This window comes from Mastomys coucha, unplaced genomic scaffold, assembly GCF_008632895.1.
Source record: "Mastomys coucha isolate ucsf_1 unplaced genomic scaffold, UCSF_Mcou_1 pScaffold14, whole genome shotgun sequence".
Lineage (NCBI taxonomy): Eukaryota > Metazoa > Chordata > Mammalia > Rodentia > Muridae > Mastomys > Mastomys coucha.
This window is the reverse complement of record NW_022196896.1, coordinates 32510366-32527606: the sequence shown is the minus strand read 5'-3', so window position 1 is coordinate 32527606 and position 17241 is coordinate 32510366. Positions and strand designations below refer to the sequence as shown.

General features: G+C 44.6%; 1 protein-coding gene across 8 annotated transcripts in view; it reads left to right on the top strand.

Moving 5' to 3' along the window:
* Positions 1-17241, top strand: part of Lyn (LYN proto-oncogene, Src family tyrosine kinase) — a 113629-nt gene that overhangs the window by 78597 nt on the left and 17791 nt on the right. For all 8 annotated transcript variants that reach the window (XM_031366719.1, XM_031366717.1, XM_031366722.1 and 5 more), the window contains 2 exons: positions 2359-2541; positions 4510-4586. In XM_031366719.1, the coding sequence (XP_031222579.1) occupies positions 2359-2541; positions 4510-4586 (260 nt within the window). The remainder of the gene's footprint in view (positions 1-2358; positions 2542-4509; positions 4587-17241) is intronic.

Sequence of the window (17241 nt, the reverse complement as noted above, 5' to 3'; positions counted from 1 at the left end):
GGAGTCAGATGTTGATACTGAGTATCTTCCTCATTGCTCTCCACCTTATTTATTGAGTCAGGGGAATTACTGCACCTTAAACTAGTCTAACTTGCTGGCCAGTGAAACTAGGAATCGTCCTATCTCTGTCCCATCAGCACTGGAGTTACAGGGCTATAGCTTTTAAGTCGGTGCTGGAGATCCAACCTCAGGGCTTCATACTTGCAGAGAAATCGCTTCACCCTCTGACTCCCTCCCTATTCCAAGAGTGTATTTTCTTATGTTTTACTACCAGTATGCTTGTATAACTGAGGACGTGTATAAATTAACAAAACTCATAATGGAATCTGTGATTCAGTGTAATTTATTTTTTATATATTTATTCATTTTGTTTAATATGTGAATGTTTGTCCTGCATGTATGTATATGTACTGTATGCAGACTTCATGCTCTCAGAGATCACGAGAGGGCATTGGATCCCCTGCAACTTAAGTAGATGGTTGTGAGCTTCCGTGTGGGTGCTGGTAATCATACTTGGGTCCCGTGCAAGAACAACAGGTGTTCATTACCTCTGAACCCCTCGAATATAATTTAAAAAACAACGTACATAAAGAGGCACCATTTTCACATTTAAATGGCAAATCAACACAATTTATTCAGCACTCTGTAATGTTTAGGAGGTAGCTTTTGTTACCTTTTCTATCACTGTCTTCAGTTTGTTTAAAACTTATTTCCACCACATTCTTCACATTTCTTCTATGTGGTCTTAATTACACTTGTTGATCTTATTACACTATAAAGTATCATGTAGTATAATAAAAAGGAAATATTTTAATGGAGATCAGCCTCTGCTTCCTCTCTCTCCCCCTCTTCCTCTCCTCCTCCTCCTTCTTTCTTTGCAAGATAGGGGATGGAACACAGGTCCTCACATGTGGGCCTCAGACACTCTACCACTGAGCTACACCCCCACCCAGAGAACTTGTTCTTAATGGCCAGAAGAAAATCACCAGCTAAGGGTACTCATAGAAAATTAATGCTTTTTTTCTGCCCATTTTGAAAACACTTTAAAAATAATAATAATACTTCCTTTTGTGAGAATATGATTATTCATTGTTAATTTAAACAAAAACAGAAAAGATAAAATACAGTTAGAAGCCATCCCAAATGCTGTTACTCAGAAGCCACTGTTGTTTGAGTCTGCAGCTTCCCACGGCTGACTCACCAGCCTAAGGAAGGGACCTACCCACTCCCAGGCCACTGTCTGAAGGTGACCACAAAGGTCTGTCACACAGGTGACAGCCCAGCAGGTCGTTAGGGTGCTACCAGCTGAACATCCCTTCTCAACTTTATTTTTCCACACTTCCAAGAGAACTATGGAAACAGAGACAAAAAAAGGGGAATTTTGCATATTACTTTCGTTTGGCTTTGCCAAATTACTGAAAAGAAAAAATGGCTTCCTAAAAAAAAAAAAAATCATTAAACTTGGGCACTTCATTGAAGCAGTTTCCAAAATAGTGAGACCTTTAAAAGCTACGTTAAAGAGTTGGCATTTCTCAAGGGTTTCCACAAGCCAGTATTCCTGAGGGTGTGTGGAAGACTGCTGAAGAAATTCAGGTTTCTTGCCCGAAGAGCTCCTGGAGAGGTGACCAGGTGTGATCCTTGGCCTTCAGCAGTGGACAGTCACCTGAAGCCAGGTCTCTAAAAACATTGGAAAATATTTATTTGACCCTGGGATATTATACTTTCAAGCATGCATATCAGCAACTATTATAAGTGCTCTACTTCTTCCTGACTGTAAAGGTGATATAAGCCAGGCATGCAGACCCACACGCAAACCACAGGAATCAGAAGATGGGGGCAGGAAGATCACCAGATGGAAGCCAACCAAGGCCACATAGTGTCTAAACCAAACCAAACCATCTACTTATCCACTTTGTAAAACTGTCTGTATTATTTCACTAATGATAACCAGTGCTCAATGTGTGTTGGCATACTTTCTCTCTCTCCCCCACCCTGCCTCTCTCTCTTTCTCTCTCACTTTTATTATAAAGTTTTAATTTTCTTGTTTATTTTGCCTTGAATAATATTTTATTAACTAGAGGGAAATATTATTCCTCATGGTAAAGTGCATATGGAATTTTCACCACTATTGTTTTATAAAACCTTTTAGATTTTGCAATAAATTTTAAGCATTTTGTGGAAGAGTACAAAGAATTCCCACTAACCTCCAGTCATTGTGCTGTTGGTATTTAACACCACAGTGTGTTTTATCTTAAGCCTTCTCGGTCTGTAATTAGGCTTCTTAGCTCTGCATTTAGGAGGTGCAGGGCTGGAGTTCTCCATTTGACCAGCATGCTCCGCTTTCTTCTGTCTGCCCAGGTTTCTATAACAACAGCACAAAGGTGGCTGTAAAGACCCTCAAGCCCGGCACCATGTCTGTGCAGGCATTCCTGGAGGAGGCCAATCTCATGAAGACCTTGCAGCATGACAAGCTCGTGCGGCTGTATGCTGTGGTCACCAAGGAGGAGCCCATCTACATCATCACCGAGTTCATGGCCAAGGGTGAGTGGCATCCCGAGTCGGCACCCGAAAAGAGGCAGGTCCCAAAGCAGAGAACACTCAGCTTTAATGTGAAGCACACTCAGTACTGGCAAGTCAGGAAGTAAGGGAAAGAGGATCCTTCATAACCATAGCCTGGGGACAACATCTTTCTTCCATGCTTAAAATCTGAGTAGTCATAATTCTAAAATGGCGGGCTGGAGAGATGGCTCAGTGGTTAAGAGCACTGACTGCTCTTCCAGAGGTTCTGAGTTCAATTCCCAGCAACCACATGGTGGCTCACAACCATCTGTAATGGGGATCCGATGCCCTCTTCTGGTGTGTCTGAAGACATCGACAGTGTACTCACATACATTAAATAAATAAACAAATAAATAAATAATTCTAAAATGGCTTAGTTTTTTTCAGTATTATTTAAATTTCTGAGTAATTAAACAATTACTTTACATTGTTAATTTAAAGGATGTAAGGTGGCTGAGGTGAAGAGCTTATGTAGTGCACAAATTTAGTTAATGTCTTTTAACCCATGAAGGTTAAATCCCTATGCCATAGAGTCCCTGAAGAAGAGGTTCTAAGCAGCCTCTTTCCTTGTTAGCCCTTTGGGAATGGCTATCGATCACAATTTTTTTCCTTCACCTTCAGTCTGGTAGAGATATTTATAAACTCTTACATTTTATGTCTTTGGAAAAATGAATGTAGGGAAGAAAGCAACATGGGTAATAATCCTAAATTAATAATTGCTCCTATAAGTCAGATTAGAGTGTGGTGATGTAGTCAATATGTTAGTAATGCTGTTTTTAATGCTGGAGATTATACCTGGGTCATCACTCATGGAAACAAGCACTCTAGCATTGAACTAACAGATTGGAAGTCCTATTAGCCAGCAGATGAGAAGAATGGATATTACATATTTTAACTTAATATTTGTTAGTAATTGCTATTCAGAACAGTATTTACTTAAAGCACTCCCCAGAAGGGGACATGCGTTGTCTTGTATTTTGCTTTTCCTAATGCTGGGAAAGTGCACTCTCATTGAGCTGTGTCCCCAGCCTCAGAGATAGTGTTAAAAATATAAGTAAACCACATGGCCTTGGTTGCTAAGACTGAGAAGCCATTCTCAGGGCTAAGTGCTTTGTCATTTATAAGTGTGGCATTTCCTTATAACAATAATGTTCATTGAGTGCTTATTATCTACCACTTTGGCCAGTGATTTCCATGTCCAAGGACTAAGTGCTGTTCCGTGATACTAAGTACTTACCACCAGCCAAGCCCCACAGTGTATAACTTAAATCCCTTTGCTTATATCCTTACAAGAACTCCTTTAGAGCTACAGAGCTTCCTTTGCAAAGACTTGACGATAAGGAGTAAAAGCTGCCTGTGAGATCAGTGTTTGTAGTTCTCATAGATATGAAACCAGAGGAAGTGGGTGGGGGCTGCTGTCAGCACTGCATTTAGGGAACTGACTTGTGTCCAGTGCAACAGTTCTCCCAGGGCTTCTTCTGAGGTCTGTGCGTTTGCTGGAACCAGTCAGAGCAAGCCTCGCCTGTCGCCTGGAAGGGAACGGCCTTCCAAGAGACATGCTTCCTGTCTTTCTGTCCCAGACAAGCTGACCAGTGATCAGGCAGCTGCGGACGTTAATTCGCTGGCTAGTTCTCTGAAACACGATTTCACATAGCTATAGAGAAAAGATGCCACCATCTTCCCCTCCCCCTGAGTGTAACTGACTGAAAGGGGCTGGGTCTGACCAATCTCAGGAAAAAGCTTTATAACCATCCAAAGCTATGGAGCCCATCATTTTACGAGGTCTTCTTTAGAATGGCAGTTTTCTTTGTCAGTACTGGAGATAAATCCTAGGGTCTTGAGCACGCCAGACGGGCGCTCCACTCCTAAGCTTCACCAAAAGCCCTTTGATGGGATTTTTCTTTACTCGTGTGCTTGCATTGCGTTGACCTTTCATTCCTCTGTCTGCAGGTAGCTTGCTGGATTTCCTCAAGAGTGATGAAGGTGGCAAGGTGCTGCTCCCAAAACTCATTGACTTTTCAGCGCAGGTGAAGTATTAGAAAGCCCAGTGAATGTGTACTCTTGCAGATGATGGAATGTCTCTTCCTGGGAGAGGCAATGCCTCTTGGGTGCTCCGTCAGAGTAGTAGTAGTAGTAGTAGTAGTAGTAGTAGTAGTAGTAGTAGTAGTAGTTGTGTGTGTGTGTGTGTCTGTCTGTCTGTCTGTTTTCAGACCTGTTGGTATATCACATTCTATGAAGTAAATTAACCTCTCTATTCTAGATTCCTTTCCTATAATTCATAGAAATGGTGTTTAGCATTTTGAAAAGGCAACTCCATATCGTGTAAGTAGAGCAGCTTTTAGTTTATGCACATGTTTAATCAAGTGTGACTCTAATATGCTGATACCTGGAGTCCTGGCATTCTTGTAGGGAGACCCGTGTTCCCTGCCTGCTCTTCCTCTTAAGCCCTATTTTATGTCTCATTAGGAGCCTGAGGTGCATTTGTTTGTAATGTTTCCAATACAATGTTTCAAGAGTTAACTGTTTATTTTGGAGTCACATACTTCCTGAAGTGTGTTTATAAGCCAAGGCAAATTACCCAGAATCCAAGTTATATGCCTGGTGCAGTAAGGAAATGTACATTTGAGGAGAGGAAGGGAAAGGAACCAGACAGAGGTCCTGCCTTCTTTGCCATCCTTAACTGCAACCCTGGCCCTGGCTCTAGGGTGTCACTGCAGGGCTCCATCCATTCAGGACTATAGTATGAAGATGACTGCCCACAGTAAAGGCAACATGGCTGGGTGCAGCTGGGGCTCCCACAAAGCTAGCAGAACAGGAAGTGAAGAAAGCAGATGTCTGATAAATGTCTATCGCACTGAACACAGATAAAGAGGCCCTCTACTTTAGTGGGTGTAGGGTTTCCTAGGCTGGAGATTAGAGGACCACAGTAAAGGTTTGTCCCATGGGGCAGGGACAAGAAAACATGGCACATGTGGCCTGAAGCCTACACAGACTGGCTCCTCATCCTGACTGAGGATCAGTTTGTACTCATAGCTCTTCGGGTCAGACTTTACACACAGCAGGGTTTATGCTGAATCTAAAGGCCATCTTTCTCCTCTTGCTTGGCTCTTTGTATTTGGTTTTGCACACCTTGTTTGATTAAACATTATCTTGCAGCAGAAATTCTGAGGTCTACGTCTGGGTGTCTGAGGCTACCATACAAAAGGTAGTTTTCACTGATTTATAAGACAAGGGGGTAGTTGCTTTCTGAGCCTTTGTAGCTTGCAGACATAATGTCCACCGAGCCTGCTCTAACTGGGGCTGTGCATCTGGATACCAGGCCTATTTATAGGACTCCACTTTAAGTAGCCTAAATCCCGTTGGTGACTGGAGAGGCTAGAAACAATCAAAACACCACCACTGTCCTTTCCAGCTTGTGCCAGATGAGCTCTTATTTCCATGTCTCAGGGCATCTTTCCAAGGAGATGCCCCTGAGTAAACTGCTGAGTCATCAAGGTACATGTGAAAGCCAAGATTACTGAGAGTGTTACAGGCTTAGAACAAATTCACTCTCTCCTTCTTTCCCTCTCTCTCCCCTCCCTACTTTTTCTCCTTCTTCTCCCTCCCTTCTCTCCTTCTTCTCCCTCTCTCCCTTCATTTCTTCATAGATTGTTTGTTTTTGTTTTTTTGTTTTTTTCAAGACAGGGTTTCTATGTGTATCCTTGGCTGTCCTGGAGCTCACTGTGTAGACCAGGCTGGCCTCGAACTCAGAAATCTGCCTGCCTCTGCCTCCCAAGTGCTGGGATTAAAGGCGTGCACCACCACTGCCCGGCTTCTTCATAGATTGAACCCAGGACCTGTATATATGAAGCTATATGAAGCCTGTTTCTGTTACTCAACTACACCCCAAGGCAATTTGTTTTCTTCATACCTAAGCTCTAGCTCCTTCTGAGTTCATATTTGTTCAAAACACAAACTTTACCCAGACCCTCCTGTACTCTTTCCCTTGGGGTGCCACTGGGGAAAGCACCCGTTTTCTCTCCTTCATTACTATTTGTTCCATTTGCTGGTGACTCTTCCTGCTGGGACGGAGATGGTGGACTCACTCCGGCAACAGTCTTACAGCTTGACTTCTACAGTGTTTCTGTTGCCACCGTCATGCCCTGGGTTCTATTTATGGTGGCATTTTGCAGTGTGCTGTCTTGTCGTTCATGTGTTTTTCTTAAAGTCTTCATACTTCTCAACCCCTCTCTTAATTTTTCACCTGCCACTAGTTAACTTTGTCTTGTGTGACTTTGTCACACAAGAACAGTGAATATTAATGAGACTAATCTAAGAAGATAGTTAGTGGCCAAGTACTTAGATAATCCATCCCTGCACCCCGTATTTTTCCCCAGCTTATTTTTTAGGGTGGAAATCGGATGAATCCACTCAGTATTTGAGCCCTAACTTAATCAGTGAGCAGGTGTGTAATATGTTGATGGTCACTCTGTCCCATTACCTTGTTGTCAAATGTGGTCGAGAGTGGAGAAAATTTGTGTTCACCATGGATGCCATTACTGTCCACAGCAGAGGTTGGTTATCGGGCCTGGAGATGGGTCTCTAACAATCATGGCCTCAGAAGAAGGAAAAGTATGCAGGGGCAGAGTTGGGACTTCCCCATGACCTACTTCTGCTCTGCTTTCTCTTTCCCACACTCCCTGGGTGTCCAGTTGAGACAGGAAACCCATGATGCACATGGCCACCAATTCATGTGAGAGCTGATTTCATCACTTCCTGTCTCAGGAAAGCTCTGAAAAGTCTTATGGGGCACAAGTGTAATCCCTGCTCCTCAGCAACACCGCCCACTCCCCCGAGGCCCGTGTACCTCCTGCTCACCAGGTGGAGATGAAGGAATTTTGACTTGAACAGATTTCCTCATAGCTTTTCCCCTTGCCATTTCATGCTTTTCTTTGCTAAGAGAGGAAAGGGATGCCTTAGGAGACATTTGGCATTTCTGAGCAGATTACCTTCACCTAAATTCTATGTAATAAACGAAGATAACTTGGCAAAAGAGGTTGAAATTAGTTGGGAACATCATGGGACAGAACCAGATGTGGACCCACAAGCTTGTAAAAACGAGAAGAAAATAACGTACAAAATTTAAAGGGCCATATGGTGATCAGATAAAATCCCTTTGTCTTTCTGACCCAGTGAAGCAAAGCAATTCTTTGCTACTTGGCATCAACATCTCTGAAGTGCAAACACAGTTTGCTTGATGGCGAGTGGAAGCCTCTAGGAGCTGGCTTGGCTTGTCCATCTACTAGGAAACCACAATGATTCTCGCTTTCTTGGTCTTTCCTCTTTCCTGGGACTTCTCGTACGTGCCTCTCTATCTCGGCCCTTGTACTTGCATGTCCACCTGATGGCGCCAGAAAGGGAAAGACCAGCAATGAAATATCATTCATTAATTCCTAAAGAATATTGTGGTTGGAAAGCTACTGTAGTTAAAGGGGCCGTGGTGATCAGGACAAGATGCTTCAGTATGCATCGTTGCCTGGGAATCATGACCTTACTAATGCATGCAAATCTCCATAACTGCTGGTGGCCTCATCCTGTGAAACAGAAGACGTACTGCTACAGCTTTGTAAATAGGTTAGGTTTCACGGTCTCAGCTGTAATATGCCATGACACAGAAACTCCTTTCCTACTGAGACTACATGAATTGTCACTCTGATAATAATTAATGATTTTCATGTTCTAACAAAGGGACATAAGTACATTATATTATTTTAGTGGCCAGATTGAAGCATGGCAATGTTCTTTTTTCAAAATTAAAAATATTTTAATTGATAAAAATAATTGTGCATATTTATAATGCACAGTGTGATTATTTCTGTTCGTTGTTTTTGAGACAGAACCATGCTATGTAGCCCAAACTGCCCTCATCTCATCATCATTCTGCCTCTGCCCTGACAGTGTTGGGATTACAGGCATGGGCTATTGTCCCTGTTCTGTGTGACTTTTAAAAGATGAACACATTTTTATTGTGTGTACATGCTTGTGCACGTGCATACATGTAAAGTTCAACGGATAATTCTGCAGGAGTATGTTCTCTCCTTCCATTATGTGGGGTTTCTTCATCCAAATCAAATGATCAGGCAGCCAGCACATCACCTGCCGAGCCACCTCAGTGAACATTCAAAATCACTGCCCTACCTGTTTGGATAGACACAGTGTGTTACTGGCAACTATTGCCACCCTTCTATACTTTAGAATACTAGAATTCATTCCATATGTTTTAATGTAATTTGATCCCATTTCTCTTTACCCATTTTGAATAATGAGTTTCATTCAAAACTCAATTTTAAGCATGTGACTTAACCCTTGGGGCACGAAAACTTACAAAAATGAGCTCTCGAAACTGGTGTCAATGTCAGAATTGCAAAACTGGATAATAGGCAGTTTTCTTCTAGGGGGAAGATAGAAAGAAAACCCACTTAATTGCCAGTTAAAAATAATACAGAACAGGAACTCTATTTGTGTGTGTGTGTGTGTGTGTGTGTGTGTGTGTGTGTGTGTGTGTGTGTCGGGTAGTGAAGTTAGCATATTAGGCAGAAGGACTGTGGTCACAGATGCAAATGAGGCCAGGAGTCTGGACAGAGGAGCCTTGTCTTGTTTTCTTTTGGTTTTGTTGTTTTGTTTTCAGGGTTTGATTGTTTTATTTCTTTATTTTTTTTTGAGAAAGAGTCTAACTCCTTAGGCTAAGGTGGCCTCACACTTTGACTCCCCCTGTTTCTAGTTACCACTGCGGGGATGACAGGCATGTGATAGCACAGATGTCTGTTTTGTTCGAACCTGGTTGGAAATCGTCCTAGCCCCAGAAAGAACCTGTGAGTCCGATCAGCCTCGAATCTTGAAACTGTTTTGTCCAGGATGATAGTTGCTAGTTTGTGTTACCATAAGTCACAATCCAGCTTCCTCTTTGGGAATGTGTCATGGCATCCCACAGGGCCAGACTTAATAGAGTGAGTGGCTTAGGGCCAGTGAGGGTCCTTACCAGAAGTTGCACTCAAAACAAAAGTAGAAAGCATTAAAAAAAAAAAAAAGTAGCTGTGTCAACCCTGGGACACTCTATCTCCCAGAAGAAAATGGCTTATTGTGGGAGGCAGGTGCATAATGTATGAGGACAGTGTTCAGCACCAGGAATGTGGCCAGGGCTGACTTATTAAGCACCTGATTAAGCTCTCAGGGTATTATAGACAGGGAGGCTGGAATCCAGTGGGGCAGGAGAGCTGGCTTTGGAGACAGGATCACTCCATCAGCTTGGGAAAGACTGCAGACTGCAGAAGTAAGCTTGACTACAGGAAGTTGCTGCCTAGAAAAGAGGGCAAGAGGATTGCAAACAAAGCATGTGGTAAAATGAGAGATGCCAGTGAGCAGGATGTAGGTGCTAAGGAATCTATCAATCATAGTGTAGTTAACTCCACAGTTCAAAGCTGTATTTGAACAACATGAGTGTGTGTCCTGAGCCAAAGGTCTTGCCTGGGCTGTGGCAGTTTTGCTCTCTTCGTTAATATTTTGGCACTTAGTGATTAATAGATGGTGTTTGCAGTCACTATGACAACCACATAAAAATCTAGCCAGGTGGGTTCCTGGTGACACCACAGCATGCTGGCTCCTGAGACTCGAAATCATGGCAGGCTGCTTGGTGTGACTGCTCTGGGAGTGATAGGAACTGGCCAGATTCTGCAGCAGGAATGTGCTGTCAAGTCTGGCCTTGACATGTTGGATACAGGAATGATTACAAAGGCTGGTCCGTGGTGTGTGTCCAACTTGACTGTGGCTGCCAAGGGCCCATGGGGAGTGAACGGAGATGTGAGTGAATGGAGATGTGAGCACTTTAAGAAGTGGGTTCACCTGGGGAATCACAAGACTACCTCTCTTGCACTCTGGTTTCTATTTGCCACCGTGACCAGTATCTGAAAGAACGGCTTAAAAAGAGAAAAGGAGGGAGAGGGTTATTAGGGTTTATTTTGACTTGTGATTCCAGGTGTTTCAGTTCGAGGTCAGCTTGTTTCATTGCTGTGAGCCTGTGGTCATCTTACCATGCTGGTAAGACGCCTGTCAGAGCAAACTTGCCTACTTTATGGTTGCCTGGAAGCAGAAAGAGAGAGAAAGAGAGAGAGAATGAAGAAAGGTCCTGAGTGTGCCCTTCAAAGATAATCCCCAGAGATATCTAGCCAGGCTCCACCTCCTAAGTGTCCCTCACCTTCCAATAATGATGGCCATGACCACTGTGAATTCAGGGCTAGGGACTTGGCTCAATGGTGATGTATTTGCCTACTACACATGGTACTATCCATCCCTAGTGCTATAAGAAAAACAATTCATTCACAGATGAGTCCTCATAGTCCATATACCTCTCAGTAGCACTGTCAACTAAACATGAGTTTTATTAGGAGACAGTTCTTATCTAAGACATAGGAAGAGCCCTTGCCTGAGCTGGCCATCTGTGAGCTAAATAGGCGTTCACTGTTTTAAAATTACCTTGCTTCTAGTTGTTTTATTATGGTGATAGAAAACTGACTGTGTTATTCAGAAAGAACTAGAGTCTGAGGGTGGGGGTCAATAGTAGATAAAGAACATGCTCAGTTGTCCCCACTGAGCAGCTGCGGGAGGGGCATCACCAGCCCTGGAGTAGTAATAGGGTTTGGAATACTGTGAGCACAGGCTACAGGCATGCGGGGTTTCAGATGCTTCGCTATGGGGTCTGGGACTTGGAAGATAGGTGGAACTGAAGAGCTCTGGGAGGTTGGGCTGTAGACAGATGTAAATAGGTTTTCAAGAGAGTGGGTGAAGAGACAGAGGCTGAGCCCAAGAGGGATGCACAGGGATGGGACCGAGAGAGCAGGCATAAATTGGAGCAAGCAAGGCCACAGGGCCAACTATCTGGACGGGGGATTTACTGAGAACAAAGAAACTTACATTGCATTTTGAGGCAATAGCACCTTTGGAGAACTTTGCTAGATCCTTCTCAGGGCACTGGTTTAGGAGAAAGTCCCTCTTGGTTATTTCTCTCCCCCACTCCTAGACTTCCTCTCTCCTCCTAATCTCTGCCTGACTGTTCACTAGTCTCCCCTACTTCCCCATAGCCCTCCCTGGGCCACACTGTACTTTCTGTTTGCACACAGAGGGAACTGTATAGTTTTCATTTCTTAAGTAGGCTTACATTAAGTCTTAGGAAGGCAAAAAATGGAAATGAGATTACATGGAGCGTGGTATGTTAGTTATTGGTCTTTATACTAAACAAACAACAAGAAAACATATTGGCTTTTGTAGAGAAGAGCATTCTCCCTCTACCCTAGAACATCATATGCTTCAAGACATCTCTGCAAGTAGCCTCTTAGATCCCAGGGTTTTGGAAAGTACAGGAAAGTGGAGACACTGAAAGTAGCCTTCACCGCAGTTTCAGGACCATTTGACTTAAATGTTTAGCCTGAAGTCATCTTGTTTCTCTTGGGTTTCCTTGAGGTGTAGACAGAGTGTGGGGGTGGCGGGCATTCCTGAGTACTGCACTTCCCTCTGGAACATTCTTTGTGGACTTCACTGCCATTTCTGAGGCAGTCTGAACAGAGCACCTGACACACCACCGCAGCCTGCCTATGTCCTTCTCTCCCCATCTCCTCTACGCTTCCCAGCCTCTGCAGCTGCTGTACTCTCTCCACACCCAAGAGTCACTTTCACTTTGCACATTTGAGAATGTAGAGCATTTGTCTTCAAGCACTGGAGGTGATTGGTATGCTGATGGGCTTGACTTGATCATTGCACATTGCATACGTATAATGAACTTTATACCTACAAATAAATATAATTGTGTGTTTTTTAAAAAAAAATTAAATGAGCTGGGCAGTGGTGGTGCACATCTTTAATCCCAACGCTTGGGAGGCAGAGGCAGGCGGATTTCTGAGTTCGAGGCCAGCCTTGTCTACAGAGTGAGTTGAGTTCCAGGTCAGCCAGGGCTACACAGAGAAACCCTGTCTCAAAAAACCAATAAATAAACAAACAAACAAGGTCATTAAACATTAAACAACATAGTCACAAGTTGCCTTAGTTAAGATTTATACTGCTATGATGAAACATCATAAACAAAAGCAACCTGGGAAGGAAAGGGTTTATTTTATCTTATGCTTGCCAGTATATATCTAGTCTTCATCTCTGAGGAAAATCAGAACAGGAACTAAAGAAAGAAACAGAAGCAAAGGCCACGGGGGAACACTGCTTTCAGGCTTACTCCCCATGGCTTGCTCACCCTGCTTTTTTATACACCTAGTAGTACTATCTGCACAGTTACAATCAAATGAAAATAAATCAGAATCAATAATATAAGAAGTTCAGTGTTTGCCATCTGGTACCAACTCATACTCTTCTGGACTCTAAAGGACTTAGGCAGCATCACCTCTTCTGCAGCACACACAGCTAGACGTAAGCCAGCTCCACTCCATAGCTGCTGCTGTCATTGTCCCGTGACACCAACATCTCCAAAATATTGGGGTCTTCACTGCAAGTGGGTTGCACCTACACCAATAGCCTCTCCTGGGCTTTCATCAGGGACTCTGACCCTGCCACATAGTGCCAAGCCTCAGCTGCAGAGTCCATGGAAGGGTGCTGCTTATTGGCTTGCTCCTCATGGCTGGCTCAGTCTGCTCTCTTATACTCCAGAACTACCTAACCAGCAGCATTGCCCAGAGTGAGCTGGGCCCTCACCGACGACAGTGGGGTGGGCCCTCTTTCATCAATCACTAATTTTAAAAGTGGCCCACAGGCTTGCCCACAGGCCAATCTGATGGGAACACTTCTTCAATTCAGGTTCTTTCTTTCCAAATGACACTAGCTTGTGTCAAGCTGACCTGAAACTTGGCCAGTACCCATAAATCCCAGACAGGGAGCTGGCTGCCAGCTCTTCCTTCTCCTCTCTCCTCAGCTTCCTTCTTTCCGAGTTTCACTGAGTAGGCAGGCCAACTGCCGGGTTTCTCTTCTCCCTCTGCCCCTCTCCTCCTCTTCCTCCCTTCTCTCTTCTTTCCTATTCTTGGATTTTCAAATATAGTGATTAAAAAGATGGCCTTGCATATAAAACACTGGCCACACAAGCAGGAAGAATGAGTTCAAATCCTCTAGTCCCATGTAAAGCTGGGGTGGAAGGCAAGGATACCTGAGGTCAGACACACAGGCACAATTGTGGTTAAAATATTCATAGCATCAAATGCACCACTTTAACCATATTCAGTGCTGTCAGCAGCATTAAGTCCATTCACACTGTTGCAAAACCAAAAGCACTTCCAGAGCCAGCTCCATGATCCGTGGCAGGAGCCTTCTGTGACCCTCTATTACCCATCTTTCTAAGTCTGCACTTCGTCTGTATCTCACCACCTGGATGGCTTTCATGCCTGACAACGCCTCTCCATGGGTTCCAACCAGACCTTGAGCTCCAGTGGCCCACAGCACCCTCTTCCTCAGCTCTGCAGCTCACAAATGCTTTCTGAGCTCAGTGCCTTTCCCAATATTCCTTCCTGGAAGCTGCTGTCTTTTGCCTCATGCCCATACTCTTGCTGCTAACATCTGTCCTCCCATCGGAGCCATTTCCCCTCCGGCCTGCTCCACGGCTCTCGATAGTCAGCTCTGAGCATTTCTTCCATAGCATGTACAATTAATATTTCGATGAGTTCTTGTTTGTGTTCGTATCATCAGTGCATAGCAGCAGAGTCTTGGAGAGAGGAGGTGCTAGGTTAAAAACTCACTGAGCCATTTTATTGACCCTTAAATTGGAGCACACCTGTCTTGCTTCACATAGCTCTGAATTGGTGACTAGACGAATGTGTGTCACCTTGAAGGTTGTCTGAGGCTCAGGTGTGACCAAAGCATTTTCACATTCCTCATCTTCTGTGTGTTTATTTCCCTGCACGAAAATTGCCTAATCGGTCAAACAAAAGCAAGAGAAGAAGGAAATAGTACGTGAGTATCTGAACTGTTAGAGAAAACAAAGAATGGCTTTGTTTGACATTCCTTGTGGCATAAAGAACACCAGGAAGAGTGAAGAACTGTAAATGAACTGGTTGAACCTGAAGCAAGGGGGAGGGATGCACAGCACGACAGGTGTTCTTTTCTCTCTTGGCCTAAGTCAGGGCCGCTCTGGGCCTTTCCCCTGGCACTAGGCACACCTTGATTCTGGAATTCACATGGTGAAGAAGTACTTCTCTACAAAATTATGATTTGTAGGGAGTAGAAATTTTTCATCATTTCCTGGGTCATACCAACTCCTTATTCCTTTAAGATTCGTCTACAAGTACAAACGTGTTTCTTAGCTCAATTTTTCTTGGTACATTCCTACACGGGGTGATCCTCTTGCTGACTGTAGACCCTTTGCGTCATCCCCAGAACCTTAACTCCCTTGAAGCCATCACCCTCAGACTGTGCTCGCTGCAGTCGTCCTGGGGTCTCTGGATGCGTCCCTCACCTTGACACAGAGCGCTGGCTCTAAGTGCATCTCATACTGTTCCCAGCAATCCTCACTTCAAACTCAGGCCTGTTTCCTCCTTCCTGCCCACCAGGACTTTGTCTTACTCCTTACCTAGCCCTGGGCAGTAAGAGATGCTTGTTAGACCTTTGGCCCTGCTCTGTCTCCAACGTTCTCATTTCATTTTAGCATCGCTCCATCACACATTATCAGGGCCCGTACGTCCCCCATCCTCATAGTCCCTCCTTTTTGCACACATATCCCTCTGTCACACCTTCCTGGTAAAATCCTTCCTGGCCTCAGGCAAAGCCAGATCTTCACCTCTTTGAGCATTCACTTTCAGCTCTGCACTAGTATGACAGATGACTTTTTGCATTTCTGATTCTGAGACCACTCATCTGTGGGTCTCACTACAAGTTCCAAGCCCATACCTTTTCAGCTCCTTGGCAACAGTGTTTCTCCTGCATCCGCACACTGCCCACCCCCTTGGGGCTCTTAGTGGACCACCTGACTGGACCTTTCCCTGAGAGCCCTCCCTCCAGTCAGTCTCTGTCTGCCTGACTTGATACACTGGTTACAGGTGTTACTCGTTGAGCCCACGCCTCTCCTGCTGTTTCCAGACATTTGCCTCTGGTGTAAGTACTGGATAAATCCCTATGATTTAAAGCTGAGCAGCTGCCTCAGGAATACAATAATAGTTCCTTAGGATCACCAATTCTTCCCTTGGCTCTTCCAGGTTCTGATGGTTCCGGCACTCCCTGGTTTGAGGCAGGATTTTGTAAGACCTGCCTACCTCAGCCCTGTGACTTTGCCAAGACTTTTCGGCATTAGAAGCAAAGCCTCCCTCTGTTGTTTTCTTAAACGGCCACCAGGCATTGGACACAGGGTCCATCCTGAGCCTAGAATGGCATTTCATCTCAAGATCCTTTAATTTATTAAATAAATCTGCAAAGATTTTCTTTACATCAGTGGTTCTCAGCCTTCGTAATACTGCTGGGACCCTTTAATATAGTTCTTCATGTTGTGGTGACCCCCAACCATAAAATTATTTCATTTCTACTTCATAACTGTAATTTTGCTGTTATGAATTATAATATAAATATGTGTTTCCCAGTGGTCTTAGATGACCCCTGTGAAAGGGTTATTCCACACACACTCCGGGAGTCATGAGACACAGGTTGAGAACCACTGATTTACAGGGTCAACTTTTACACTCTGAAGGATAGTCACTTGGGGCTACTGTAGGTCCAGTAAAACTGCCCAGCTCTGAGCACATTGTAGCTCCTGTCTCCAGCTCCAACGGCTCCCTCCAGCCCACTGCTTTCTTGACTTCTCCACACGGATGTATGTTAGTCACATCACACTGACCATGGCCAGCTGTGATGCCCTTCTTCCTGCTCCGGAACCATTTCCCTTCATGGCTGATCCCCTCACTGATGGCAACATGATCCTTAGGGTTGCCAAACCTTAACACTCTCCTCCGTCCTTCACTGTACGCAATCCTACACAGGTGACTCACTCCGCCACCTCCTGATGACTTACAGAATAACTGCCTGCCGCTTTTGCTTCTAGTTTCCCTGCTCCTGAGCCCACTGGAACACTGGTCACTGGCCAAAGCACTGTGGGATGACAAAAGTTGAATCACCTTGCTCGGAGGGAGACCTCTGGAGCTTTGTGCATCACTCAGGATCGACTGAGCCCTGATAAAGGCCATTGGTCTGCACTTTAATATATGATGTTCCAGGTGTATGGAAACTTTCTACATATATGTCTGTTACTCATTTGGAAAACTGTTCCAGACTCTTACTTACATATCCTATCCTGACTCTCCTTTCAAGCGCTTGTCTAAACCTATGTATACCTGGTCTGGTTATCTGTAACTAAGGACAGGCCTCCGGTGTCATTTGGGTTCCTGTGCATCTGGGAAGCACTGATGGGAAGTTGCTGGGTGGTGCTTTCGTAGGCCGTCCTGCCAGAGACCCACATCTGTTTCTCTCTGAGGCAGGTCTGCTGGAGGAACTTTTGTCATACTCATTAAGTCAGGGAAGCCAAGGAGTCGTCATCTGCTGCTCAATCCCGTGGGTTCAGGCAAATTCTGACTGGTGAAGGGACACGTTCCTCCCAGTGTCACTACAGCCTCTACCGCCTCCTGCCAGCCTCTACCTCCTCCTGCCAGCCTCTACCCCCTCCTGCCAGCCTCTACCTCCTCC